At 35.0% G+C, this 23787-nt stretch overlaps 3 protein-coding genes across 4 annotated transcripts; 2 read left to right on the top strand and 1 right to left on the bottom strand.

The window, feature by feature from the left end:
- Positions 1 to 3748: 3748 nt before the first annotated feature.
- LOC114714528 (E3 ubiquitin-protein ligase RKP) lies at positions 3749 to 14347 on the top strand. Its single transcript, XM_028899270.1, has 11 exons — positions 3749 to 4061; positions 4401 to 6013; positions 6844 to 7668; positions 8146 to 8306; positions 9248 to 9386; positions 9747 to 9830; positions 11164 to 11445; positions 11548 to 11679; positions 12344 to 12543; positions 12762 to 12966; positions 13519 to 14347. The coding sequence occupies exons 2-11, from the start codon at positions 4514 to 4516 to the stop codon at positions 13804 to 13806; spliced, it is 3816 nt and encodes a 1271-aa protein (XP_028755103.1). The 5' UTR covers positions 3749 to 4061; positions 4401 to 4513; the 3' UTR covers positions 13807 to 14347.
- Positions 14348 to 15798: 1451 nt separating this feature from the next.
- On the top strand, positions 15799 to 18215 carry LOC114714529 (uncharacterized). 2 transcript variants are annotated; one of them, XM_028899271.1, is made up of 5 exons: positions 15799 to 16330; positions 16948 to 16998; positions 17109 to 17242; positions 17436 to 17527; positions 17911 to 18215. In XM_028899271.1, exons 1-5 carry the CDS (start codon positions 16025 to 16027, stop codon positions 18087 to 18089), a joined length of 762 nt encoding a protein of 253 aa, XP_028755104.1. In that variant the 5' UTR covers positions 15799 to 16024; the 3' UTR covers positions 18090 to 18215. The 2 variants fall into 2 exon arrangements, with proteins under 2 accessions (XP_028755104.1, XP_028755105.1); XM_028899272.1 differs by having other exon boundaries at positions 17922 to 18036.
- Positions 18216 to 20569: 2354 nt separating this feature from the next.
- Positions 20570 to 22871, bottom strand: LOC114714557 (uncharacterized). The gene is made up of 2 exons (XM_028899309.1): positions 22402 to 22871; positions 20570 to 20934 (listed from the first exon to the last, which is right to left on the bottom strand). Exons 1-2 carry the CDS (start codon positions 22693 to 22695, stop codon positions 20719 to 20721), a joined length of 510 nt encoding a protein of 169 aa, XP_028755142.1. The 5' UTR covers positions 22696 to 22871; the 3' UTR covers positions 20570 to 20718.
- Between the last annotated feature and the right edge of the window lie 916 nt (positions 22872 to 23787).

Here is a 23787-nt window from a genome sequence, read left to right as displayed (position 1 = left end):
TTTTCTTTTTCTTTTTTAAAGTTTGTACTGACAACTTGAAAAGCAATCGATGACAATTTAAGATGTAAGGATTAACAACTATTGTGGTAGGTATTTACAGCATATTTTTCTTAACACATTACAAAATGTAATGCATGAATTGTTAATACTTGCTGTAATATTTGTTAATTCTTATACTTTAAGTTGTCAACGACTGTTCTTTCTGTCGTCAATACAAACTTAAGAAAAAAAGAGTAATTTGGTAATTAAATAGATAAATTCTTTTATAATAAGGTCTCTTAAGACTTCAGAATAATTTGATAATTTTAAAAGATTTTTTTGTATTTAATTCTCTTGGATGTGATTTGTTGCAATTTTTCCTTTTCAAATTTACTTAATTCAGTTAGTTATATTTTATAAAGAAAAACTAGAGGCAATGGTAGAGGAGCTGTAATAAGCTTATCTTGAAAATAAAATTAAATTAAAATTTTTCCGCAGACTTTACAATCTAAATCTGATTAAAATACTAAAATCTAAAATTAGACCTACATTTTAGATAAATTCCTAATCAAGCCAAAAGACATAATTAGGGATATATAAACGTTGTTAAAAGTCTAAAATACCCCTATATGATTATAATTTGAGTTGTCATATCCTCCTCACAAATTTTTTTCCTGAATTCCTTTTGTCAGAATTCCTTTGGCCAGCTAATAATTTTCTTATTTTCTTTTTATACTCTCCCTCTTTTTATAAATGAGTGTATTTTTAAGGAAAAATTACAATTCTTTTAACATATTTATTATTTATAACTAATTTGAACTTTTTTTTGCCATCAATTTTAACTAACTGTCTAATCAATTGGTTTGGTCAAATGTTTCTTATGAAAAAGAATGAGAAGAATACTATCTATAATTTATTCCTGAAAATAATAATGCCTCGAGACTTGCCTTTTTTAAAGCCAACTAGAACCCCAATATATAAGGTAATTTTTGAAATACTCCTTTTAATCCTTTTCATAAATTATAATTTTTTTGTAAGTTACATTTAGGGGGTGTTTGGATGAAACCAAACCATAATTTGGAGAATAGCTTCTGGAAAATGGATTTTGGAGAGAATAAATTTTATGAAAAATTGATTCTGAGAAGTAGAGTGTTTGGATAGTTGTTACCAGAAGCACTTTTTACATGTGCAAATTACTAAAAAGGACATAAATTAATATGATAATTATATAAGGGATAGATTTTATAATATATTTTGATTTGAAGAAATAAAATTATTAATCAAATAATTTTTACTAACATAATTAATAATATATAAGATAATATAACTAATAAATAATTAATATGTGTATATATATTTATAAATTATAAGATTAAATAGTGAAGAACCGAGTGTGGAATGAAGAGTGAGGCATCAATTATGAAAGCTGCTTTGTCATATGCTGTTGGGCTCACACCAACGTTTGGAAAATTTGAGCCAAAAGCAATTTCAAATCATTTCCGCCGAAACAATAGTTTTGGTGTTCAAAACCATGGTTTGACCCCAAACCATGGTTTCACATTTTCTGTCCCTGTTTGGCTGGTTTCTTCCCCAAACCATGGTTTGGAGGAACATCCAAACAGGGCTTTAATATGTATCTATTAGCTTTATCTATAATTAATTATATGTACTACATTAATTATAACATTATCTTTCACTTTTCTCTCACTTATGGCTTAGGGATAATTAAAAATCACATCTTAATAAAAGGATTTAATTACCCCAAAGTCCATCAACAAATGAAGAATAAACAATGACAAGTTTCAAAATAGGAAACAATAACATGTTCAAATTGGTCACTTGTTATTAAACTTTTTGATAAGTAAATTTTTTTCTTGGGACCTCTTGGTAATTCTCCCTATGACTCGTCCTATGTATAAATAAGGATTTGTTGGGAAAAAAAAAACATTTCTCACATATTTTTTGCCTTTTAACTAATTTTAATCAATCTTTAAGTGGAAAAATTACAATGAGGTCTCACCTAAGGGAATTAGATACAAAAAGGTCCCTTAAAATTATTCAATTATTTTAAAGTCCCAAGGGACTTTATTATAATAAATTTTATTTGTTTAATTATCAAATTGTTTCTTTTTTTTTAAAGTTTGCATTGACAACTCGAAAAGCAATCGATGACAACTTAAAGTGTAAGGATTAACAACTATCGTGGCAGGTATATTTTTTCAACACATCACAAAATGCAATGCATGAGTTGTTAATACTTGTTGTAATAGTTGTTAATTCTTACACTTTAAGTTGTCAACGACTGTTTTTTTAGTTGTCAATACAAACTTAAAAAAAAAAACAGCAATTTGGTAATTAAACAAATAAATTCTTTTACAATAAGGTCTCTTAAGACTTTAGAATAATTTGATAATTTTAAAATATTTTTTTGTATTTAATTCTCTTGGATGTGATTTATTGCGATTTTTCCTTTTCAAATTTACTTAATTCAGTTAGTTATATTTTATAAAGAAAAACTAGAGGCAATGGTAGAGGAGCCCATTTCGGCCAACTCTCCATCATCTTTCTTTGGCTGAGTAGCATGTATTTCCATGGTGCTAGTTTTTCCAATTATGAAGCATGGCTAAGCGATCCTGTAATAAGCTTATCTTGAAAATAAAATTAAAATTTTTTCGCAGACTTTACAATTTAAATCTGATTAAAATACTAAAATATAAAATTAGACCTACATTTTAGATAAATTCCTAATCAAGCCAAAAGTCATAATTAGGGATATATAAACGTTGTTAAAAGTCTAAAATACCCCTATATGATTATAATTTGAGTTGTTATATCTTCCTCATAAATTTTTTTCCTGAATTTTTTTGTCAGATTTTCCAAAAATATAAAATAGTAAATCTTTAGTAAATGATAAAAAATTACAACACAGTCATAGATTTGCATTAATAATTACCCCAACGCCATCATTAATGTAACAGTGCAGGTCGCTGATAGATTTTAATTTTGAACGTGTTTAATTTCTGTTCAGTTTTAATATTAACCCATCCTCTATATACTTAATAATACATACAAATATATGTAATTTTTTTTTATTAAACATATATTTTTTGAATAGAACACATGTACATTTTAAGAGTAGAAAACTTATCTAGACAACAAATTTTTGCCAGATTTTGGATTAAGGACAATGTTATAATTTATTATTTTCATATTTTAGCAAAACAATTTGTGAGGGAGAAAAATATAAAAATATTTTTTGGTTTTTTAACAATATTCATAAATTTCTTAGCCTAATTAAAAATTTATTCAAAATGAATACCTGATCTTAAATTTTAATATTTTAATTAGATTTAAATAGGATTCTACCTGAAAAAAAAATCGAATGGTAATATAAAATTTATAACCTCCTGGCTCCAAGCCAGCCCACAAAGTGGAATATTGCCGATAAATAAAGCAGTTATATGCAACGAGGGAGCATCTTTTTGCTTTTCCACTGTTTAAGTACCCGAGCGAGTAAAGCTCCCGAGGATCGGTGAAACGGATCATTGACCCAGTAACAGGCGCCGCCGCCGCTCCGGAAGCTGACACTGTTCACCGCCGGCTGAGATTCCCAAAAAGCCAGTAAAGGCGAAAAGGGGTCACGATATTTTATATTTTCTCGGGCCTAAGATGGTCACGATGTTATCTGCATTTAAAATCTCCACCAAACAATACATTTCTCAACCACAAAACGACACGTGTCAGTTCGTTTCCCGTTTGTAGGGCTAGGGTCAGCGCGCACGTCCTCTGAGCGGGAGCATCTCTGTCTCGCCCTCTGCTTCTTCCTTCGTTTCTTCCCCAAACTTTTTGGCAAAAAAAATTGACAAACACAGATTTATCATCATTTCATAAAAACAGTATTTTCATAATACTTATAAAATAACTATAATTATAATAATAAATTTATTCTCTTTCTCGGTCCAATTTTTTTTTCCCTCTCCTTCTGAGGTGGTGGTCACTCGCAAGTTCGTGATCAGTTGTTCCTTCAAAACCCTAGCCACCATCCAGCCGCCTATTGTTCGTCCAGGATATGAATCTCATCTGTAAGTATTTGTTTTTGTATTGATCAATGCTAACTTAAAATGCCTTTTTCGTGTAATAGTGACGTAATGACTTTTGGCTCTCCGCATTGAATTCTCACAAGATATATAATTCTTCACTGGCAATTCAATTCTTGGAGCTTCCATCCAATTTCTTCATTTTGTTTGTTTTTATTTTGTCAAAATTGGCGTGGGAATTCGCTGCGGTTCATGAACTTTCGATTTTTTCCCTCCAAGACCTTGTTAATTTTTCAGCAATTTGCGCTTACTTGTATATCCCTTTTTTTTGTTCTCGCCCATTTTTAAATTTTACTCCTAAACTGTTTTCATGTGCCGTTGAAGATTCCACTGTTCATGGATCATGACCGTATTCAAAGTACAATTGCGGTCCAAGGAAATTTGAAAGCTTCAGCTGGCGTTAGGCTGGGTGAGGGATAGTTTCTTCTGAATCATCGATGGGAGAAGACGGACTGCGCATTAGTGGCCTTTCAGCTGGTCTGGCAGTTATATTGAACGGGGAGGACAGTAAAGAAAATTTGCCGAAAACTCGGCTTTTATCATGTTGTGATGAATCAGGTCATGAGTCTGTGGAGCGAACCCTTGAATACGTGTTTGGCCTCCCCAATAGATCACTCAGTCCATTGACTGGTCCAGTTGATAGCAATATAATTTGCTCTATCATTAGGAACAATTTCTCTAGATTTAATGCAAAATTGGGTGATTCATTTTGCGAAAGAGATGGAATTTGTATTATGGAGAATGGCTCTGGACGTGACGTTGTTGGCCTAGAAGATTACAGTATCTATGGGGACTTAAGAATCATCAAGCCGCCATTGCTTATAGAGAGCCTGGCAATGTTTAGTAGTGCCAGGGCTAATGCTTGTGTTTGGAAAGGAAAATGGATGTATGAGGTTTTGTTAGAAACTTCTGGTATACAGCAGCTTGGTTGGGCCACTCTCTCGTCCCCTTTTACTGAACATGAAGGTGTTGGTGATGGTGATGATTCATATGCATACGATGGTAGAAGAGTTAGCAAGTGGAATAAGAAATCTGAAACATATGGTCAGTCATGGGTTGTTGGTGATGTCATAGGATGTTGCATAGATCTTGATCGTGATGAAATACTTTTTTTCAGGAATGGTAATTCACTTGGGGTGGCATTCCATGGAATTCGAAAAATGGGGCCTGGTTTTGGTTATTACCCAGCAGTCTCTCTTTCTCAAGGTGAACGATGTGAGTTAAACTTAGGGGCTCGTCCCTTCAAGTATCCAATCAAAGGTTATCGTCCTCTTCAAGCTCCTCCTTCAAAGTGCTATTTTGTCACCCATTTGCTGCAGTGTTGGTCAAGGCTTTTGAGCATGCATTCTATGGACCGGAAGGAGCATTCATTAGTTCAGAAATTGAGAAGGATGAAGAGGTTTGATTCATTAGAAGAGTTTTTTCATCCTGTTTCTCATGCAATATGTGAGGAGCTTTTCTCTGTACTCGAAGCAGATGCTGGGAACACAGAGTATATGGTTTGGGGTCCACTGTTGTCTTTCATGTTTGAGGTTTTTGGATTGCATGCACCACATGATTATTCAAGCTTGGATAAAGTTGTGGATGCACTTTTAGAATTTCGAGGATCACATGTGCTGTTTGAACACTTCTTAAATGCCCTTTCATTTGGTTGCAAAACTGCATCATTAGTTTTAACGGACTGCCCTTACTCTGGATCATATCCTTACCTTGCTTTGCTCTGTCATCTATTAAGACGAGAAGAACTTATGGTTCTTTGGTGGAAGTCACCAGATTTTGAATTCTTGTTTGAAGGCTTTTTGTCTCAAAAGAATCCAAACAAACATGACCTTGAATCTATGATGCCAACTGTTTGGTGGCCTGGTTCATGTGAAGATGCATCTCACGAAGGTAATATGGTGCTGACAACCACAGCTTTGTCTGAAGCAATAAGCAAGGTTAGATTTTCTCATTGCAATAGCTTTATTTTAGTTAATATCTTAATTGAATCTCTTTTTCTTTACTGTCTTGTGGTGCATAATACTTTATTTTGAAGATGCAGTGAGCCAACAACGGATAACCAATGAAAAGTTTGAATACATAAGCAACTTTATTGTTGAAGCCTTACATATGAAGAGTAATATATATGTCAATGGAAAATGAGAAAAAGTTGCATTCAATGACAAACATGCAATTGGATTGTTTTGAATTTTTGCGCTTACCTGGACTGGTGGAGTTAGGATCCCTTTTCTTGACGCATATACTGCTGTGCTATCATTGCTGGCGTTCTAACTTCATGTGCGTCAAGATATGTGTCAAGTATGTGGACACGTTGGTTCCATCACGCATACATGAAGCTAAACAACTATGAGAAAAGTTAGTTAATTTTACTACTGACAATGAGGCCAAAAAGTGTCTTTATCTAACTATTCTGCTAGACAAATCATGTTATATAATTAATGCTTGTAAGTGCTTATTTCTAGGAATTCCCATGTTAATAAATGGCTTGATTGGGCAAAATGGATCTATATGTTTCTTATATCAGTATTTTTGTAATTATGGAGTCGCTTTCACTTTTATTTGAGAATATCTTATCATTAATAGTTCCATCTCGTTTGGCCCTGACTGGGAATTGGGAACCATGGCTCATGATAAATCATATGCATTAAGAATATTATGTAAGGACGATGAAATACTGGCATAATAACTTAGACTATAGTTTTCTTCTGTTTGTTCTTCTGCCATGTCTCTCTTTATTTTCCTCTGAATATACCTTTTCTGCAAGCAGATTGAGGAGAAACATAGAGACCTTTGTCGCCTTGTGATACAATTCATACCACCTACATCGCCTCCCCAGTTACCTGGGGCAGTGTTTAGGGCATTCTTGCATAGTCTTCTATTGAAGAACAGGGGAGTAGATAGAAATGTCCCACCTCCTGGAGTTTCAAATAACTCTGTTCTTGTTTCAGTTTATACTGTTGTGCTCCATTTTCTATCTGAAGGATTTGGCTTGGGTGACATCTGTGGTTGGTTGAAGAGCTGCAAATCTGATGGCTCAGATGTTGGTTTTCTTCATAAAGGCGGTCAACAAAGTTTTCCTGTAGGATTATTCCTAAAAGATGATCCACATAAGACTGATATTTCCAGGCTTGGGGGATCTTATACTCATTTATTTAAACTGCACCCTGCAATAGATCATGAAAATGAAGTAGTTCGGTGGGATGAAGGATGCATGGATGATGAAGAATGCAGAATAACTCATACATCAAGGCAGAAGCCCTGCTGCTGTTCAAGTTATGATGCTGATTTTACTAGAATCTCGAAGAATCCAATCAAGTACATGGCCAAAGGTTCTCGCGGCCATTGCAGTTCTATTCCAGAAAGACCAGCTCATGTCACTGCAGAATGTAGTGACCGGAGTTTGGATGATGAGATAACAGATAAGCCTGGCACAAGCGATCAATCTGAACCCGAGTATAGTTATCGCCATGTACATCATATGAAGAGTGTACTAAAGGAGAGTAATATTTCTACAGCTATGCTACAAGAAGAGGAACTACTAGATGTGTTGCTGTGGTTATATCATGTTGGTCTTACTACGAATTTTAAGCAGGTGAATACAGATGATGTTGAAAAAACTTGTTTTAGATTATACCACGTGTTTGTGTCATTTGACTTTATTCCTGAAATTTCGTGAAGTTTTAGTGGTAAGGGTCTTGGGTTTGTCCAAAATGCCTTAATTCTCTGTTGAGGAGGAAAATGTTAGGGCTTATTATGAGGTGCGTCAGTCATATTCCCCTTTGGCTCTTGTCCGAAGTAACTAGGTATGGCTTGCTGATAGTTGATTTCTGCATTTTCTATGGGTCAACGCTCAATATTTCTGTGTCAACTGGAATTGAGGATGCTCCTCATTTCCGTTCTTAACTCTTAACTCTTTTATAATCACTATCTCCATGATTTTGTCCCAAATATAATGTTAAACAATGCGTTCTGATTTTCTAGTGTTAACTAGGAGGGGGGCTTGGGGAAGAATTTTATTTTCTGGAGGTCATCTCAGTACTGAATGTGAAATTTTGATCTGGTTTTGTAGGCATCATACTACTTGACTCATCAGTCACAGTCAATCTCCCTTCTTGAAGAAGCTGATAAACAAATTAGAGATAGAGCTTGCAGTGAGCAACTGAAGAAACTAAAAGAAGCTCGTAATGAATATCGGGAGGAGGTTATGGATTGTGTGAGACATTGTGCTTGGTAATATGATCATATGGAGAACCTCTCAACTCATTCTTGCTTTATCTGTTTTCTCCCCTTCCTTTTTACTCTTTTAAACCATCTGCTTCAAACAGTATTAGCTTGACAATTTTATGAAGTGATGTATAATAGTAGTCAATGTAATTTTTGTTCATTTGATCTTATTGTTAACCCACTCTTAAGGACTTGCAATTCAACAGCTCGTTGTTGACCTTTCCCCCCTTTCCAAAGCACACATTTTAGTCACAATTAATAATTAGTCTTGCTTTTCTCCTTCCTGCAAGTTGTACTTTCCTTTATAGTGCATCCAGTTTGAATAGATAGCTCCATGTGACAGTGTACCTACTTTAAACTTCTACTTCAACTTGTCTTATTGGGATTTTTTTCTGTCTGGTGGAGTCCTTGTAGTTTTTAGCCCCTTGTTAAGGTTGAATGCTCATTAGCCTGACTTAGATATTGTGAAGTAAGGAGAGTTTCATGAGGTTGTCACTGGGATTATCATATATTATTTAAATCTTTTCAGACCAAAAAAATGATATGCTTTTCTTTTGCTGGTGTAGTTTGATGTTTCTGAGGACTTGTAATAACCCATATAGAGCCTTAAAGTATTTTCAGCTGTATTTTAAGCATTTTTAAGACTTTGTTATTATATTTAGTTTTAAACAGTTATTATTATTACTATGCTTGTGGGGCATGATACAATTAAGTTTTGCTATTAAATATACTATTTTTTGGTTCTGTGTTAATGATAAAATCACAAATGTAGCGTAGTACTTAATGTTATGCTTTTGCAATCTTTGTTTTCTGAATGCTTCCCACATAATAGCATCCTTGAACATTTTAGTTTAGAAATCTCAAACTTGATAAACTTGAGGAGTCTTGTTACTGTTGTTTTTTCTCATATTATTTGTTACCTATGGCCAAATCTTCATGCTATACAGGTATCGGATCTCTCTATTTTCTCGATGGAAACAGAGAGGAATGTATGCAATGTGCATGTGGGTTGTCCAGCTGCTGTTGGTTCTTAGCAAAATGGATTCGGTGTTTGTTTATGTTCCTGAATATTATCTGGAAGCTCTGGTAATTTTACTGGTTGAAATTTAAGAATAAATTTTCTTCACTTTGTTGCAGAGAAATATTATTCAATCAGTGGTTATCCTTCGTCCTTTCTTTTCCTGTCGCATGTCAAACAAATTAAAATGGTTCTTTGACCGTTATTGTTTCGTGGCCTTGAAGGGCTGTACTCAGGTGTTTATGTGTGCCTTGAGTGTTTATAGTAGGAGAGGGCCTCTTAAAATGCATAGAAATTGATAAGATGTTTGCTGTTTTTATACAGATCCGACCTGCCTGAATTAATGTGCTTCTAAGTTACATTTCACCTTTTTTTTTTTTTAAAATACTTCTTTCATTATTATTCATTAATATTTTGTCCTCATGCAGGTTGATTGCTTTCATGCATTACGGAAAAGTGATCCTCCATTTGTTCCTTCAACAATTTTGATCAAGCAAGGACTTGCTTCATTTGTATGTATAACCTTTTTAGTCTTTATTTTTTTACTCGTTCTTTCTTTTTGTTGGACAAAAAGTTTTTCCACTCAAAGTTGATTATCCGGGTGTTGGAGGAACCAAACCAAGTTGCTGTGAGGAATGACATGACCCATTTGGACCCAGCTTCTTCACTTATAAGTGTATTTTTCATGGCCATGCCATATGTGTCAGCATCCACACACAAACTGTCTTTTTTTTACCTTCTTTTTTTTTTTGTTGGATAATCACTGTTACTTTACTATTCCTCGAGTTCTCAAGGCGTGTGATACGCACGCAAACCTCTGTTACTGGCTAGTGTGAATATGGAGCGGAGTTCGTGTGCTTTACCTTTTGAAATGTAATAAGTCAATTGTTCACACACTGAAACACTGATGAACTATGACTTGGAGCCGAACCAAGTTGAGAGTGGTGGTTTTGTTTGGGCGCTTCTATTAGAACTTTTCACTTGTTAGGTTTCTGAAATTAATGAATGGTGAAGGCTGTTTTTATTGGAGATTGACCCTTAAATAGCATTTATCCTGACAATGAACACGCCTAATTGTCTGTTACTGGGCTTTGGGCTTTAAATCTTGGTAAAACGTTGTCTTTAAAAAAAAAAAAACTTGTGAAAGATTCAATGCGACGAATGGTAAATGCTTAACGCTTTTATATGAAGTAATTTGATACTTTCTTTTACTTTTAAAGTAAGCATTGAGCATTTTTATGATGTCTCAAGTAACGCTTTTGTATTTCTTGATATTCTTGTGCTATACAATTGATATAGAAAGGATTTCCCCCATTAAACACTCCGTAGGTAGGAGACCACTTGATATTTCTTATCAGAAGAATGTTGCAATTCTTGGTGGCATGTTTAGTTTCATTTGGACCTGGTGCTTGGCTGATCTAAAATGGTAATTATACCATGCAAAATAGTTGATCTAAAATTGACTGGAAAAAGTACAGATAACAGGAAGCATTGAGCTCTTTTAGTATTAAAAATATGAAAAGCCATCAGGAAGCATTGAATAGATTTAAGACCTGAGCATTTCTATCAAAGTATATCTTGGTTGGAACGCTCGTGTCTAGTGATAACTGATGAGATATGGATTGTTGGTGATTTTTCCTTCAGTTTGTGCTTTGTCCAGTGTGATCGTCAAATGATTGAGTAATTTTAAATAGCTATAATTATTTATTGTGTTATTAATGTAATAGTGCTTAAACAAATCAATTAGCAATTAGGGCATGGCTTCCTTGCACATTTGGTTTAATAAGATTGTTGGCTGTTTCTTATCCATGAATTCTTGAGTTGTGTCTGATTTGTTTCCGCCAGGTCACCTTTGTTGTTACCCATTTCAATGATCCAAGAATAGCAAATGCTGATCTTAGGGATCTTCTTCTTCAGTCTATATCCGTACTGGTTCAGTACAGGGAGTATTTGGCTGCTTTTGAAAGCAATGAAGCTGCCACCCAAATGATGCCGAAAGCGTTACTATCAGCATTTGATAACCGATCATGGATCCCTGTGACAAACATACTTCTGCGGTTGTGCAAGGGCTCTGGTTTTGGTTCTTCAAAGAATGGGGAGTCATCTTCATCATCAGTGCATTTCCAGGTCTGTAACAACCTCCGGACGTCTTGTACTTGGTAATTTGTTTTTCTCAGATTGATTCTAATCAGATTTATCATTTTGTTTGTGCATTTTGATTTGATGCAGAGGTTACTTAAAGATGCTTGCATGAATGATGAAGGACTGTTCTCAGCTTTTCTAAACCGTTTATTTAATACACTTAGCTGGACAATGACTGAATTTTCAGTTTCTGTTAGGGAAATGCAAGAGAAGTATCAGGTATGGATATAGTATTCTTTTTTATTCTTACAGGTTGCAAGTTGGTATGTGGCTTACTATTCAATCATTATGCTGCTTAAGTTAGTTATTTGGTAGTAGTAAGCATTCTAATTGGATCTTGATGTGGGTGGATTAAGTTTATACTCATCCGGTTCTTAATATAAGACCTATTTAACTAATTTGATTAGATTAGGAAAGTTAGATAAGTTAGTTAATTATAAGAAATATAATATTTTTTCCCTAAAACACCATAATCATCTTTTTTAATATCCCCTCTCCCTCTTCTACTTGATTATAGTTGAGAGAGTATCCATAGGGGTAATTTAGGAAAAATTGATAAATATAAGAAATAGGTTTTATATTTAAGACTAAAATCAACTTAACAATTGGGTCTTATATTAAGGACCGGAGGAGTACTTTGTTACTTATCTGTTTCTTTGCATGGCTGGAACTGGAAGTCTTTGGGTTCTTGGATTTTTTGTTATGAAATGCACTTGTTATTGTGGAGGTTATCCGTTTTAAGCAGTTTTAGTTTTGTTTTCAAGATGTTACATGTCAATAATATTGAAATTAATTTGTATCAAATTTGCAGATATTCTAATAATGTTCTGTTGGCTATCTACTTTTCATTCTGTAATTATTTGGTGAAATACACCTATCGCAGGTTATAGAATTCCAGCAAAGGAAATGCTGTGTTATATTTGATCTTTCATGCAATCTTGCACGGATCCTGGAGTTCTATACTCGTGAGATTCCTCAAGCATTCTTGTTAGGACCTGACACAAATCTTCGAAGGTTGACTGAGTTGATTGTGTTTATCTTAAATCACATTACTTCTGCGGCAGACGGTGAATTTTTTGACCTGTAAGTTCTGAGCTTGTAACTTGAGGTTATAAACCACCAGGACAGGGAAATGGAAGTTATCTTTTTTAACTCGAATCTGCTATTTAACTGCATTGTTCCTTAGTATTATATATCAGATCTTGTTATTTTATCAGTGTCTTGAAAAATTGAGACTATGCGGGCTAACTTAATGTAGTTTTCATTTATGCTATTTGATAAATTGGGTTCCATTATTCCAGATCTCTTAGAAGATTTGGCCAAACTTCGGAGAAAGTAAATCGAGGCATGATTCTGGCACCGCTCGTAGGGATAATCTTAAATTTATTGGATGCCTCTAACAAGGCAGAATGCCAGGAGAGCAATGATCTTGTGGATATCTTTGCAAGCATGGACTGTCCGGATACTGTTCAATGTGGATTCCTGTATCTTCTGGATTATAACTGGGTTAGATATTATCACTCTTTGACCATGTTGAATCTTAGTCCTCGAGTCTTTATGCATTTTCCTGCTTAATGTATCCTTTCTTCAACTTCATGCAAGTCTCAAGTAGTTTAGACGTATATTTAATTGAACTGTCTTAAAACTGTATACTAGGGTCATGCTGCCGGGACCTGTTATGAGAAAAGATATGCTAGTGGCACAAAATAAGTGTTTTATTTCTGGTTCTGGTTCTTATGCGGATCTGCTTCTGTGTCAGTAGATTTTCTCTTTTGGAGTAGAGCTTTATAAGTTCCAGAGATCTTTGAAGTCATTTGAAGTTCTGCATTTTATCGGAAGTCTTATTTCTATAATAACCTCTGACAGTCTCACTGGTGTGGAGTACGAACCATTTGCAAAATGAAATGTGAGCTGTTGAATAAATTTGGGATTCTCCTGCTTTTATTTGAAATTTGCTCAGTTTCACACAGATCTCTGAAGTGGTTGTATATTAATTTAAAAGATGAATCTTATTGACATCATGCATAGATTCACTGTCTGTGATTTTCATTTTATCAGGATGGACTATGTAGGGGGGGCACTTACATTGCAAAATATGAGCAACTAGAGAATTTTCTGAGCCTCCTTACTTGCCGCACGGGAGCTCATCATGAGAAAATGGATATTGTGGAGGATGCAGATGTTGATGATGGCATGTGCTGCATTTGTTATGCAAGTGAAGCCAATGCCCGAATTGCGCCTTGCTCGCACAAGTCTTGCTATGGCTGTATTACCAGGCACCTTTTAAACTGCCAGAGATGTTTCTTCTGCAATGCAACGGTGACGGACGTTACCCGAATCGGTTAGAATGCAGACTACAAGTCCTTCACCTGAGGGTTTGCTTGGCCTTTCTGGTGGAAGTTTAGGCCGTCAGTGACTGATTATTTGATTATCAATGAACCCCAGATTTGAAAAATGACATTGCACAGAGGAAATGAAACACAGATGGGAAATAGAGGGGGGAAGTGGGGGTGGGGGGTTTAGTGTAGGGGAAATTCTATTCAGGACTTTGAAATGCTGACATCATTATTGACGTGTAATTAGTTTTTGGGGGGTTAAACACAGGCCACGAAGGAAGTAGCCATCGGTGAATGAAGAATTTTGCAGGTTAAGTTAGAGGGTATCATTATTCTGTAAATATGCGATATGTAAATGGCAAAGAAAGTCTTCTCAGGGGTATCCATTCTGTTAGCATTCTCGCAGATCCTCGTATTTCAGTATTCATAATGCTGGCTTAAGGCCATAGCAATGTACAGCTGAAGTATTCTATAAGACAAGGAAAAAGGATGTATAGGGGAAGCTGACAGGTTTTTTCCTCAATTAAAGGGTTGTTTGTATTCCTGCAGAAGTACTTTTTAAAAAAACTTTTTCGTAAATCAAGATACACTTTTTATATATTTATTTTGTATATTGTAAAATTATTTTTAGAATCATAATTGGGTTTTTATTCAAATAACCCTTAAATATATTGTAGCCGCAAAACCTACAAGTTAAATGCTTACAGTTCAAGGAAGAATCTGAGGGAAAAAGTGCTCCGAAAATATTTTGTTATGCTTTTCATTTATGCGTGACAAAGTTTGGTCCTAAATTTTATGACTTTAAAGTTTATATGTTTTATATTCCTAGTTGTGGAGGAGAAGCTTCTCCATTGTGTAAAGCGCATAGCATGGGTATAGGTTAAGCGAATAGCATGAAACTCGCAAGTTTCTGACGGAAGATTACTTGGTTAATGATGAATTAATGATATGGGAGTTTTTATATTTTATCCGTTTTGAATTCATGCATCTTGTTAAAATTATACTACTCTGATTCATAATATAAGTTATTTGTAACATATTTTCACATATTAGGAAATGTATTAAATTAACAAAAATTTTGAATTTTACTCTTGTTTTTGCTCTCTACGTTTTCAAATTATTTTTATATTTTTTTTCTCTTTCCAATACAAATAAAATAACGGTGAAATTGAAAAGCAAATATTAAATATATTATAAATATATTATATTTAAGATTAAAATTTTTCCTTACAAGTTACTCATATTTAGTACCGGAGTGTTATTAGTTCCCATTTTAAAAATTTAAATACTTGAATTTGTTGCGCTGATATTACTTTCGTTATACTATTAATTAAATGTGTTGAATGTGTCGGTGAGGATTCCTCAAACTCTTTTTTCGATAGCAGGATTCTTCAATTTGATACAAGTGACGTTTACTACAAAAGTGTTTGGATGAGTATAAAATGCTTTTATGTAAATTAAGATAAAATTTCTTTCAAATATTTTGTACATTGTAAAATTATTTTTAAAATTATGACTTGGTTTTTATTTAAACATCTCTAAAATAGATATTTAAAAATAATTTTACAGAGTTCATTGTATACTTAGGAGGTGTTTGGATAGAAACCAAACCATGGTTTTAGAAGTGTTTTTACGGATTACGAAGTAAATCATGAAACCGTGGTTTTGGTTTTGCCAAACACCCCCTAAGTGTACAATGGAAATTTGCATGGATTTCTGTAAAAACATTCCAGACACTCTCCAAAACTTGCTTGGAGAATATTTTGGGAAGCTATGGCTAGTAATAAATAAAGAGGACATTTGCTCAAAAAAATTAAATTTGAGCAAAATTTTAGACGTCTTATCATTTGTCAACAGTCAACGTACTCTTCTAAAATTTTTTACACTAATTATACTTAATTAATTTATTTAGCTTATTCTAAAATTAAAATTAAAATTCTTTAAAACATCCAAAAAAAAAAAGAAATTGAAAAACAAATTTGGGGGCGTAGCGTGATGCCAGGTCCATAGAGAGGCTAATTTTTGCTGATTCAGCAGTTAGGAATTCTCAGTTTCCCGATAGAGTATTTTGCATTCTTGAATTCAAGAGATGGCGATGATGAGAGAAGAATAGATTACTTTGTTAGTTTGTTATAATTCATTGACTATAGTTTCTATTAGAACCAAAATCGTTCCGTTCTTGTATTGGGTCGTCGTCTTCAGGATTACTGAATCGCGGAGAGCCAGAAATGGCGAGCTCTCTGCAAGTGCGAGCAACGAAATCACCACTTTGTCCGCCTTCCAAGAATCTTTTCGCCGGCAACAACATCGACGCCGGCCGTCGGAGACTACTCTGTAGGAGAAGACCTCCTCTACCATTCGTTTCTTTGACCCTACAATCGCATTCTAATGCAGCTGCTCCCTCGACTTCCGAGCCCTCGCATTCGCATTACACCTTCTCCGTTGGATCTTCTCCAATTTCTCCTTCTCTTCATCTCTCTCACTGGAATCTTACCAATCGCCATATCGCTCTTCTCAATGTCATCGCTTGCGCGGTATATTACTTTTCTTTCTTTCTTTTATTTGGTTCTGTTACTTTCACTTGTGGGTTCTCTTTCAGCTTCACCAAATTCGTTTCCGGAATTTCCTTGTTAATTCTATTTCAGAATTCTATTTCGTTATCCTGCAATAAATTCATAGCTGTTATGATGTGGTAAATCCGGAACCCTGCTTCACAAAAGTGAATGTATATAATGCGTATCATGTGGTGCATGCACTTGTATATGGTAGAAATGGTACATTGGAAGAGAGATGTTTTGTGAATGTATGTATTATATCTGAAGGGACATAATGAATATATATAATGATAGGAATAATTATACAAATAGAGCACTTGAAGAGATATAACGAGGGAAAAAATATATGATCGATATAATGATATGGAGATGTTAGCCAGAGTCGCATTCTTTTGTGTCGTTTCTATTAATGCATGAACGAATAGATGAAGGAGACAGAATTCATGTGCCGGTTGCTTTTTTGTTGGAACTTTTGTAACTTCTTATATTTCCTCTCGCTACATAGACTCTTCGGATATTACTATTTTTCTCCCTCTTTTTGCTTGTAATTTTAGTTAGATGTAACTGGTAAAGTCATGTCTTGTTCTGTTGTGCAGACGGCAATATCTACCACATGGCTGTTTTGTTCTGCAATTCCCACGCTTCTGGTTTGGGTTCTTAAAACTTGGCTTCCATGACTTTTTATCTTATTGGATTGCTTTTGGAGGGATTAATTTAGACCAATGTATTCAAATTGCAATGTTCCTTCTTAATAAAGGCTTTCAAGAGAGCAGCAGAATCAATGGAGAGGCTGATGGATTCCACAAGGGAGGAGCTTCCTGATACAATGGCTGCCATTCGACTATCTGGGATGGAAATATGCGACTTGACAACGGAGCTCAGTGATGTTGGGTATCATTATTAACTGCAAATTCATTTTGCTGATAAAAAAATATCAGTAAACTACTATATGGCGATTATTATTCTTAATAAAAATGCTGCTATTCTTGAGTTAAAGCGTTATTTACGTTAATTAAAGTGAGTTATCAAGCTGATCTATGATATGAGTATACAGCTTTCATATTTGATTACTTAAAATCTGCAGTCAAGAGATTACCCAAGGTGTGAGGAGCTCCACTCGAGCAGTCCGCGTAGCTGAAGAGAGACTTCGAGGTTTCACAACCATGGCTTCATCAGGTACTTTCCTAATTATGCTGCAAAATCTAGTTGTCTAAATTTTAGACATAAGATTCTTTTAAAATGAAAATAAAAATCTATTTTGGTTCTTATGTCATGACCGTTACTTTAATATGCTTCATGAACATTTTGTATCAATTCATAGCATCTGAGAATATGATCTGGTTGAATCAAATTATCTGATCTTCGAAGAATTTTTTATTGTCTTAATACTCCTAGAAAGGGAAAATTAGAGTGAAATCATGCATTGGATTACTAAAGTGATGCAAAAAGTTTGAAGCACTGGATTAATAATTAGACTATTTTCTATGATCAAAATAAGACTTCTGTCATTAAATTTGGGGCTGTGGCAAAGAATTTCACTTCATGATCACTTTGGTTAGCTTCATTGCAGGCAGGGGCGAGCCCGAGAGCCCAGCCAGTTGAGCCTCTCGTAGCAAAAAATGCTAGGGGCTTGAGAGAGGGTCTTGTGAAGGGTCGTACAATCTTGCAGATGTTTTTCACTCTTACCCATTTTTCAAAGTTTGCTCTTAACTACATCACTAGAAGCAGAAAGAGTTAGGGCCAAAGAAGATGCTATATGTTCCTGCTGAGCAATATAGACGTTCTCTTCTGTATATTTTTTGTTCCTCTCTTTTTCATGAGAACGTGGAAATAGTTATGGATTATGCATTTCCCTTTAGACTAATGACAACGCATTAAGGTGGAATAGAATCGAAGATGCTTCACGGCGTATTTGGTATAAAGGAGTTTGGCACTCTGGAAACCAGATGCCGATAAACTCTGGAATAGTTCTTCCCATAAAGGGGTTGAGGGACCTTTTCAGATTCTCGAATACATTGGTTACTGATTTTTTTTTTGTTTGGATCTAATGATTTTCTGTTGATTTGTGGGTTAATATAGGGTTTGTCCATCTTTCCTGTCGTGGTTCTTCGCATATGTCAAGTTCAGCATTTTTTTTTTCAAACGTCGTTTTTATTTTTGTGTAGGTAATGTTCATGGCATGCTAAATATGTTACTGTCATACTATGCGTTTATGGAATATGAGAAAGTGCTATATTATGTGCGGTCTGTGAATTGCAGAACTTGTCAAAGATTTTATATTTTGAAGGCCGAATAAGGCATTTCTTTTTATCACATTTTTCATTTTCTGTGTGATTGAATGATGATGAATGGAATCTAGTCTTCATTTTTTAATAAGATAAATACCTTTTTTCCTCAATATCAAGAAGGTAGATTAGTTTAGTTAGAAACTTCAAGTATGTGGGTAGACATAAATTTTTTCTAATAATAACCTCCAGGAAATTGATTAAAATAGTTCATTTATTATTGGATGTGTTACCAGTATTTCTCTCCTTGTTTTAACAAGGATATAAATGAAAAAACAATAAATAATCTAGATAAAAGTAAACTGTTTTTTTATAATAATAAATAAAATTATAGGGTAAAAGTACATACTAGTTCTCAGGTGTAGAATTTTTTTTTTTTTTCCCCAATCAAAGAACGCTGATGTTGCAAGGGTATGATGAGGACTGATATGACCGCCAGATCAAATGGAGGGACCGTTGGCCGAAAGGAAAAAAAATCGGGAGGGGCCATTACCTGAGGCCCTAACAATTTTCAACATCAAATATGATGATGTCTCTGACTAGATGATACTCAGTGCAACTAGTTTACCTAATTTTTTGGGGAAACAAAAGAGAGCTCAGCCATTTGATATTTGAAGCAGAAACAATGAGACCAGGGGGACGACGTGCATCGAGGTTAGACCATGATTACTGTTTCTATTCATATTCATCGGGGTTAGACGTGCATCGATGTCAATATTCATATTTTATAGTAAGTTCAGCTATTGATACGTTTTGAACACAAATACGATGGCCCAACATCTAATTGAACCATTAAAATGGCAGAACCCCTGCTGCCTCTTTCAGTATAGTACTTGATTAAGACGTCCAATAATAAAAGGCCCCCAAAAAAAAAAACAAACCTTGTTTAACAAAACCCTCAAATTAAGACTTCCAGATTCTCGCATGCGCAGCAAGAACAGGGAGGGAGGAAGAAACCCATAAAGCTAGAAAGACGAACACAGAGCTAACATTATTATTAAGCAGAGAGAGAGAGAGAGAGTTTAAAACCTATGGGGCTGCAAATTCAAGTAGTAGAAACGTTAACTTGGCCACCTTGCCCTTTGGTTAATGGTGGTCTTGATGGCTTCCTGAGGTTTCGTGATGTTCCTTCTCCGTATTTCTTTTCAGTTGCAGAGTCGAGACCAAGGCACTTGGAAACAGCCTTCACCAATCGTTCTATGAAATAACAGGGCTTGTATAAATTGAAAGCCCTCTCTCTTTCCGTCTCCATAGTGTTTTTTCCCCCCAAATACCATTTAGCTCCTTCCCCTTTCTTTTGCTGCATCGGTTCTTAAAAGAGTGCTTATTGACACGCCACTTCATGCTTCAGCTTTCCAACATGTTGCAGCAATTAGACGCGTGCCGCTTCGGGTACCTTCACGTGCATTTTCGGTTCCAATTTATCAGTTTCCCCTTACATCTTGCTCTCGTGCTTTCCATGACTAATTCAGATACAATTATATCAGCTTGTATTAAAAGACGAGGGTTTTGGAATTTGAACTCCTATAAACTGCACCCTGCACTTTCTATAATATTCTGCTAAAATGAATACGTTATATCATACACCAAGGATCGTTTTGGAATGTTGTGGAAGCCTGTTCATTATCAAATAACAACAACATTTCGGTCGGGAGATCCTATTTTAACGTTTTCTTTTCTCCTGCCCTGAGTCCCCGTCATAGTCAGAACGGCTTGTTAAGATTAAACATTAAAATTGTACATAAACCCCATCATTTTCGTGACTTTCGTCTGTTCCACCAGGTGCCAGGTTCAGTCCCAAAATACAATCAAGCGTCAGATTACTCAGCCGAAAGTTTACCGTCCTTTAATTGAATAAATATCATACCACGAGTCCAATCCCATTCTTTTATCAGAAGTCTGTTCTTTAAATTCTTACCGTGGCCATAAATCATGATGAGCGTGAGACCATTATGGGAAATTCGGATTCGAGCAGAAGTAAGGAACTAGGAAGATTATACAGAGCACTGAATAAAACTGATGCTAATTATGTTGATAAATTCGTGGGATCATTTAATGATATGACAACATATGAAGTAAGAATCAGCTTTGTTTTGGTTTTCTGCATCTTTGGGTAGGAGGGGAGTCAGGTGCAGGGTCCAAACCCAGACATTTGAGAAAGGCAACCCTAGCTAACTGGAAATAATGGCAAGGGTGGAACCGGGAGGAACCCTCCCTCTCTCCAAATTCTTCTGCACTCACTATCCTTCTCGTTGTTCCTGATGATACTTCACCTTTTATACTGCGATTCTCTCCCCCCTGCAAAATTATGTAATTCCCATCACAACAGTACAATGACAAGCTATTTGTGCGTGTATCAGTCATCTGTTCTCAATGTAAGAGTTATAAATAAACATGGATTCCCTAGCTCTCAGGATTCAGGAATTTAAGGACATCACATTTTGATAATCTATCAGAGATCTTTGCTTTTCGACTAGGTAAACGACATGAAAGAAAACCAGAGTGATTTTAAGCTGGGCAAGTTCAATAATGAACGAGAACATAATTGCAACGTGCAAATGTTTGTAGCCTTAGCAGCCACTGTTTAAGCCAGCAAGGCAAAAAAACTTTATACGTCCCAAAATGATGCTAGCACGATTATAATGCAAGACTGAATCAAAACCAGGAGGATTATTATGTAGTTTAGAACTTTAGATTATAGATCTCATCCAACAGAACACCACAGTTTTTTAAATTTTTTTTAATAGAATAATTATAAATGGATGTCGAACACTTGATGAGCATAAATAGGATCAATCAAATGAGAAAACGTTTCGGATCTATTAGTCCTTAGCAAAACTCCATTTCCACTGGATCTATCTCTAATGTACTTTCTATACTGTCCCTCTAATATTAGCAAATCTCAGCCATTTTGAGCCAATCCAGAGGGGCTACCAAATTCCTAAACAAATACACGCTACAGGGAAGGCAGAGAACAGTGGCAGAAAAAAGAAATTTTGGGTGGGTATTAGAAGCCAATGGACAATTTGTAATTGCATAGGTCTAGGTTAAATCGAGTTATATCTAAACTTGTCGATAATTACAATCTGTCCTTGAAAACACTTCTTGGGACCAATCCTACTCACTTCTTTCTCCATCTAATTAGGGATACGTTATCCAGAATAAACAAGAACTTTCCTTATCTTCGAAGTCCCAAAATTAGAAAATACCCAAACATAAGCAATATACAATGCAGAATGATAAATAAGAACATTAGAGGGCCCAAATCTGAAAGGAGTGGAATACTTCAAGGATGGTGATGACTTTCATCCTCTACGTCCAATTCAAATACTAGCTATTAGGTTAAAGCTAAAATCTGAAGGAAGAATCAATCAGATGAACAAGAACTATTAAACCATCTAATTATTGCTATGGATAAACACGATGCGGTTGTTGCTTGGAGTAAGAGAAAATCAAGATTTCAAATGCCATCTAATTTCTTCGTTTCCACGATAACTAGGTTTCTGAGAGGGTGAATTAAGAACTTAAGAATGTTAACAATAAAAGAAAAGGTTCATATCCCTCCTCCACAGATCGAGACATCAATGTCAAAAGAGAACGAAGAGAAAAGGAAAACAATCTATGCCAAGCCGAAACACCGCGATTTCTTTGACTAGATGAAGACCAAGAAATACATTAAGTTTAAATATCAAGATCATAAACCCAAATTCTGCGAAATGAGAGGAAGATATTAAAAATATATAGCAAGAAAGAAAAATTCGGTACCTGTGTATCCAGTCTTCGGTTGATTACGAAAGTAGTGGTCGAGGGATCGTGTTTACCACTGGGTTTTTCTACCTGTCGAATCTCATCGAAAAGGAAGCGACTGGTAGATGCAGATTCAGCAGCGGTGGGGCCCTCCGTGGCTGCGACGGTGGAGGCATCGTCGGAGGAATCCAAGGCGAAGACGGTGAAACAATATAGAAGAGCGACGAGGAGAAACAGAACCACCAGCTGAATCCAAATCAGCCATGGAATCCCAGAGCTCTGAAAGGCAAGCACGTCCCCAGGATCGAACATAGTAATTAACAATAATCTGGGGACATAGTAATTTAGATAGCAAATTTAAGAAGAAAGAGAGAAGAACATTGATTCGTTGACGGGTTGAAGTTGAACTTTGAATTGAAGTAAACTTCAACACGAGGGAGAGTGATGAGAAAGGATTCCCTCTGGGTCACTGGCACAAAAATGGTGGATTTTCAGTCATTTCTATGAGAAATTCAGGCTGAAGGTTCACGCGCTTCCTTCTGCGCGTGCTAGAACTCGCTTCAGATTCCGCCCATCCTTTTCTACTGCCTGGTAGACGTTGACATGCCAGAAGGTACTCGACAGTAGACACCGCTCTTCCTTGTTTCTTTTCTTTTCTGGTTAATTTTTTTTCTCTCTTCATGACCCGAAAAAATGGGGGGAAAAAAGGTATCAAAGGAAGGAAAATAATGGTAAAATTGACATTTTAATAATCTAACTTTAGCTAAAATTTGGAAATATTTTTTTTATTTTCGGAGGATAAATTTTGAAATCCTAAATTAGTTATAGTTTAGTTGATCTTTTTGTTAAATACAAACTGCAAAAAATAGTTGCTTTTTATTTTGTAATATAAATATTTATTAAATGCATCAATGCGATTGAGTTTACAGTTGTTTGTAGTATGCTGGGATAACTTTTTTTTTTGTGTAGTTGGGTTAATAAATTACCTTGTATAGCCTTAGTTAATTATCTTCTTCAAATTAGTTCTAATTTAATGCAAATTGAATAAAGTGACCCTAAAAATATAAAGTCAACAACCACACACAACACAACTTCGAAGCAAAAAAACCCACCTTGATAAGGATTGAATTGACACATTCCATCATTTGTGGTTTTTATGTGATGAAAATGATGTTTAATCTAAACCTTTCAACAATTAAAATATTAGCTTTAAAAATATTCATTACCGAATTATTAAAACAACTTGCGTGTTTCCATATAAAATATTTACCTATTTTATCTGTGTGGGGATGGGCATGACAGCCTACAACCATTGACGGAAAAATTGGGTGTAATTAGCATAAGAACAAAATTAAGTATATTTATTAAGAAAATATAAATTAATTTAATGATAAAAATGAATAA

This window comes from Neltuma alba, unplaced genomic scaffold (genome assembly GCF_004799145.2).
Source record: "Neltuma alba isolate B1F8T4 unplaced genomic scaffold, ASM479914v2 tig00011509_pilon, whole genome shotgun sequence".
NCBI classification, from domain to species: Eukaryota; Viridiplantae; Streptophyta; class Magnoliopsida; order Fabales; family Fabaceae; genus Neltuma; species Neltuma alba.
This window is presented reverse-complemented; position numbering and strand designations above follow the sequence as displayed.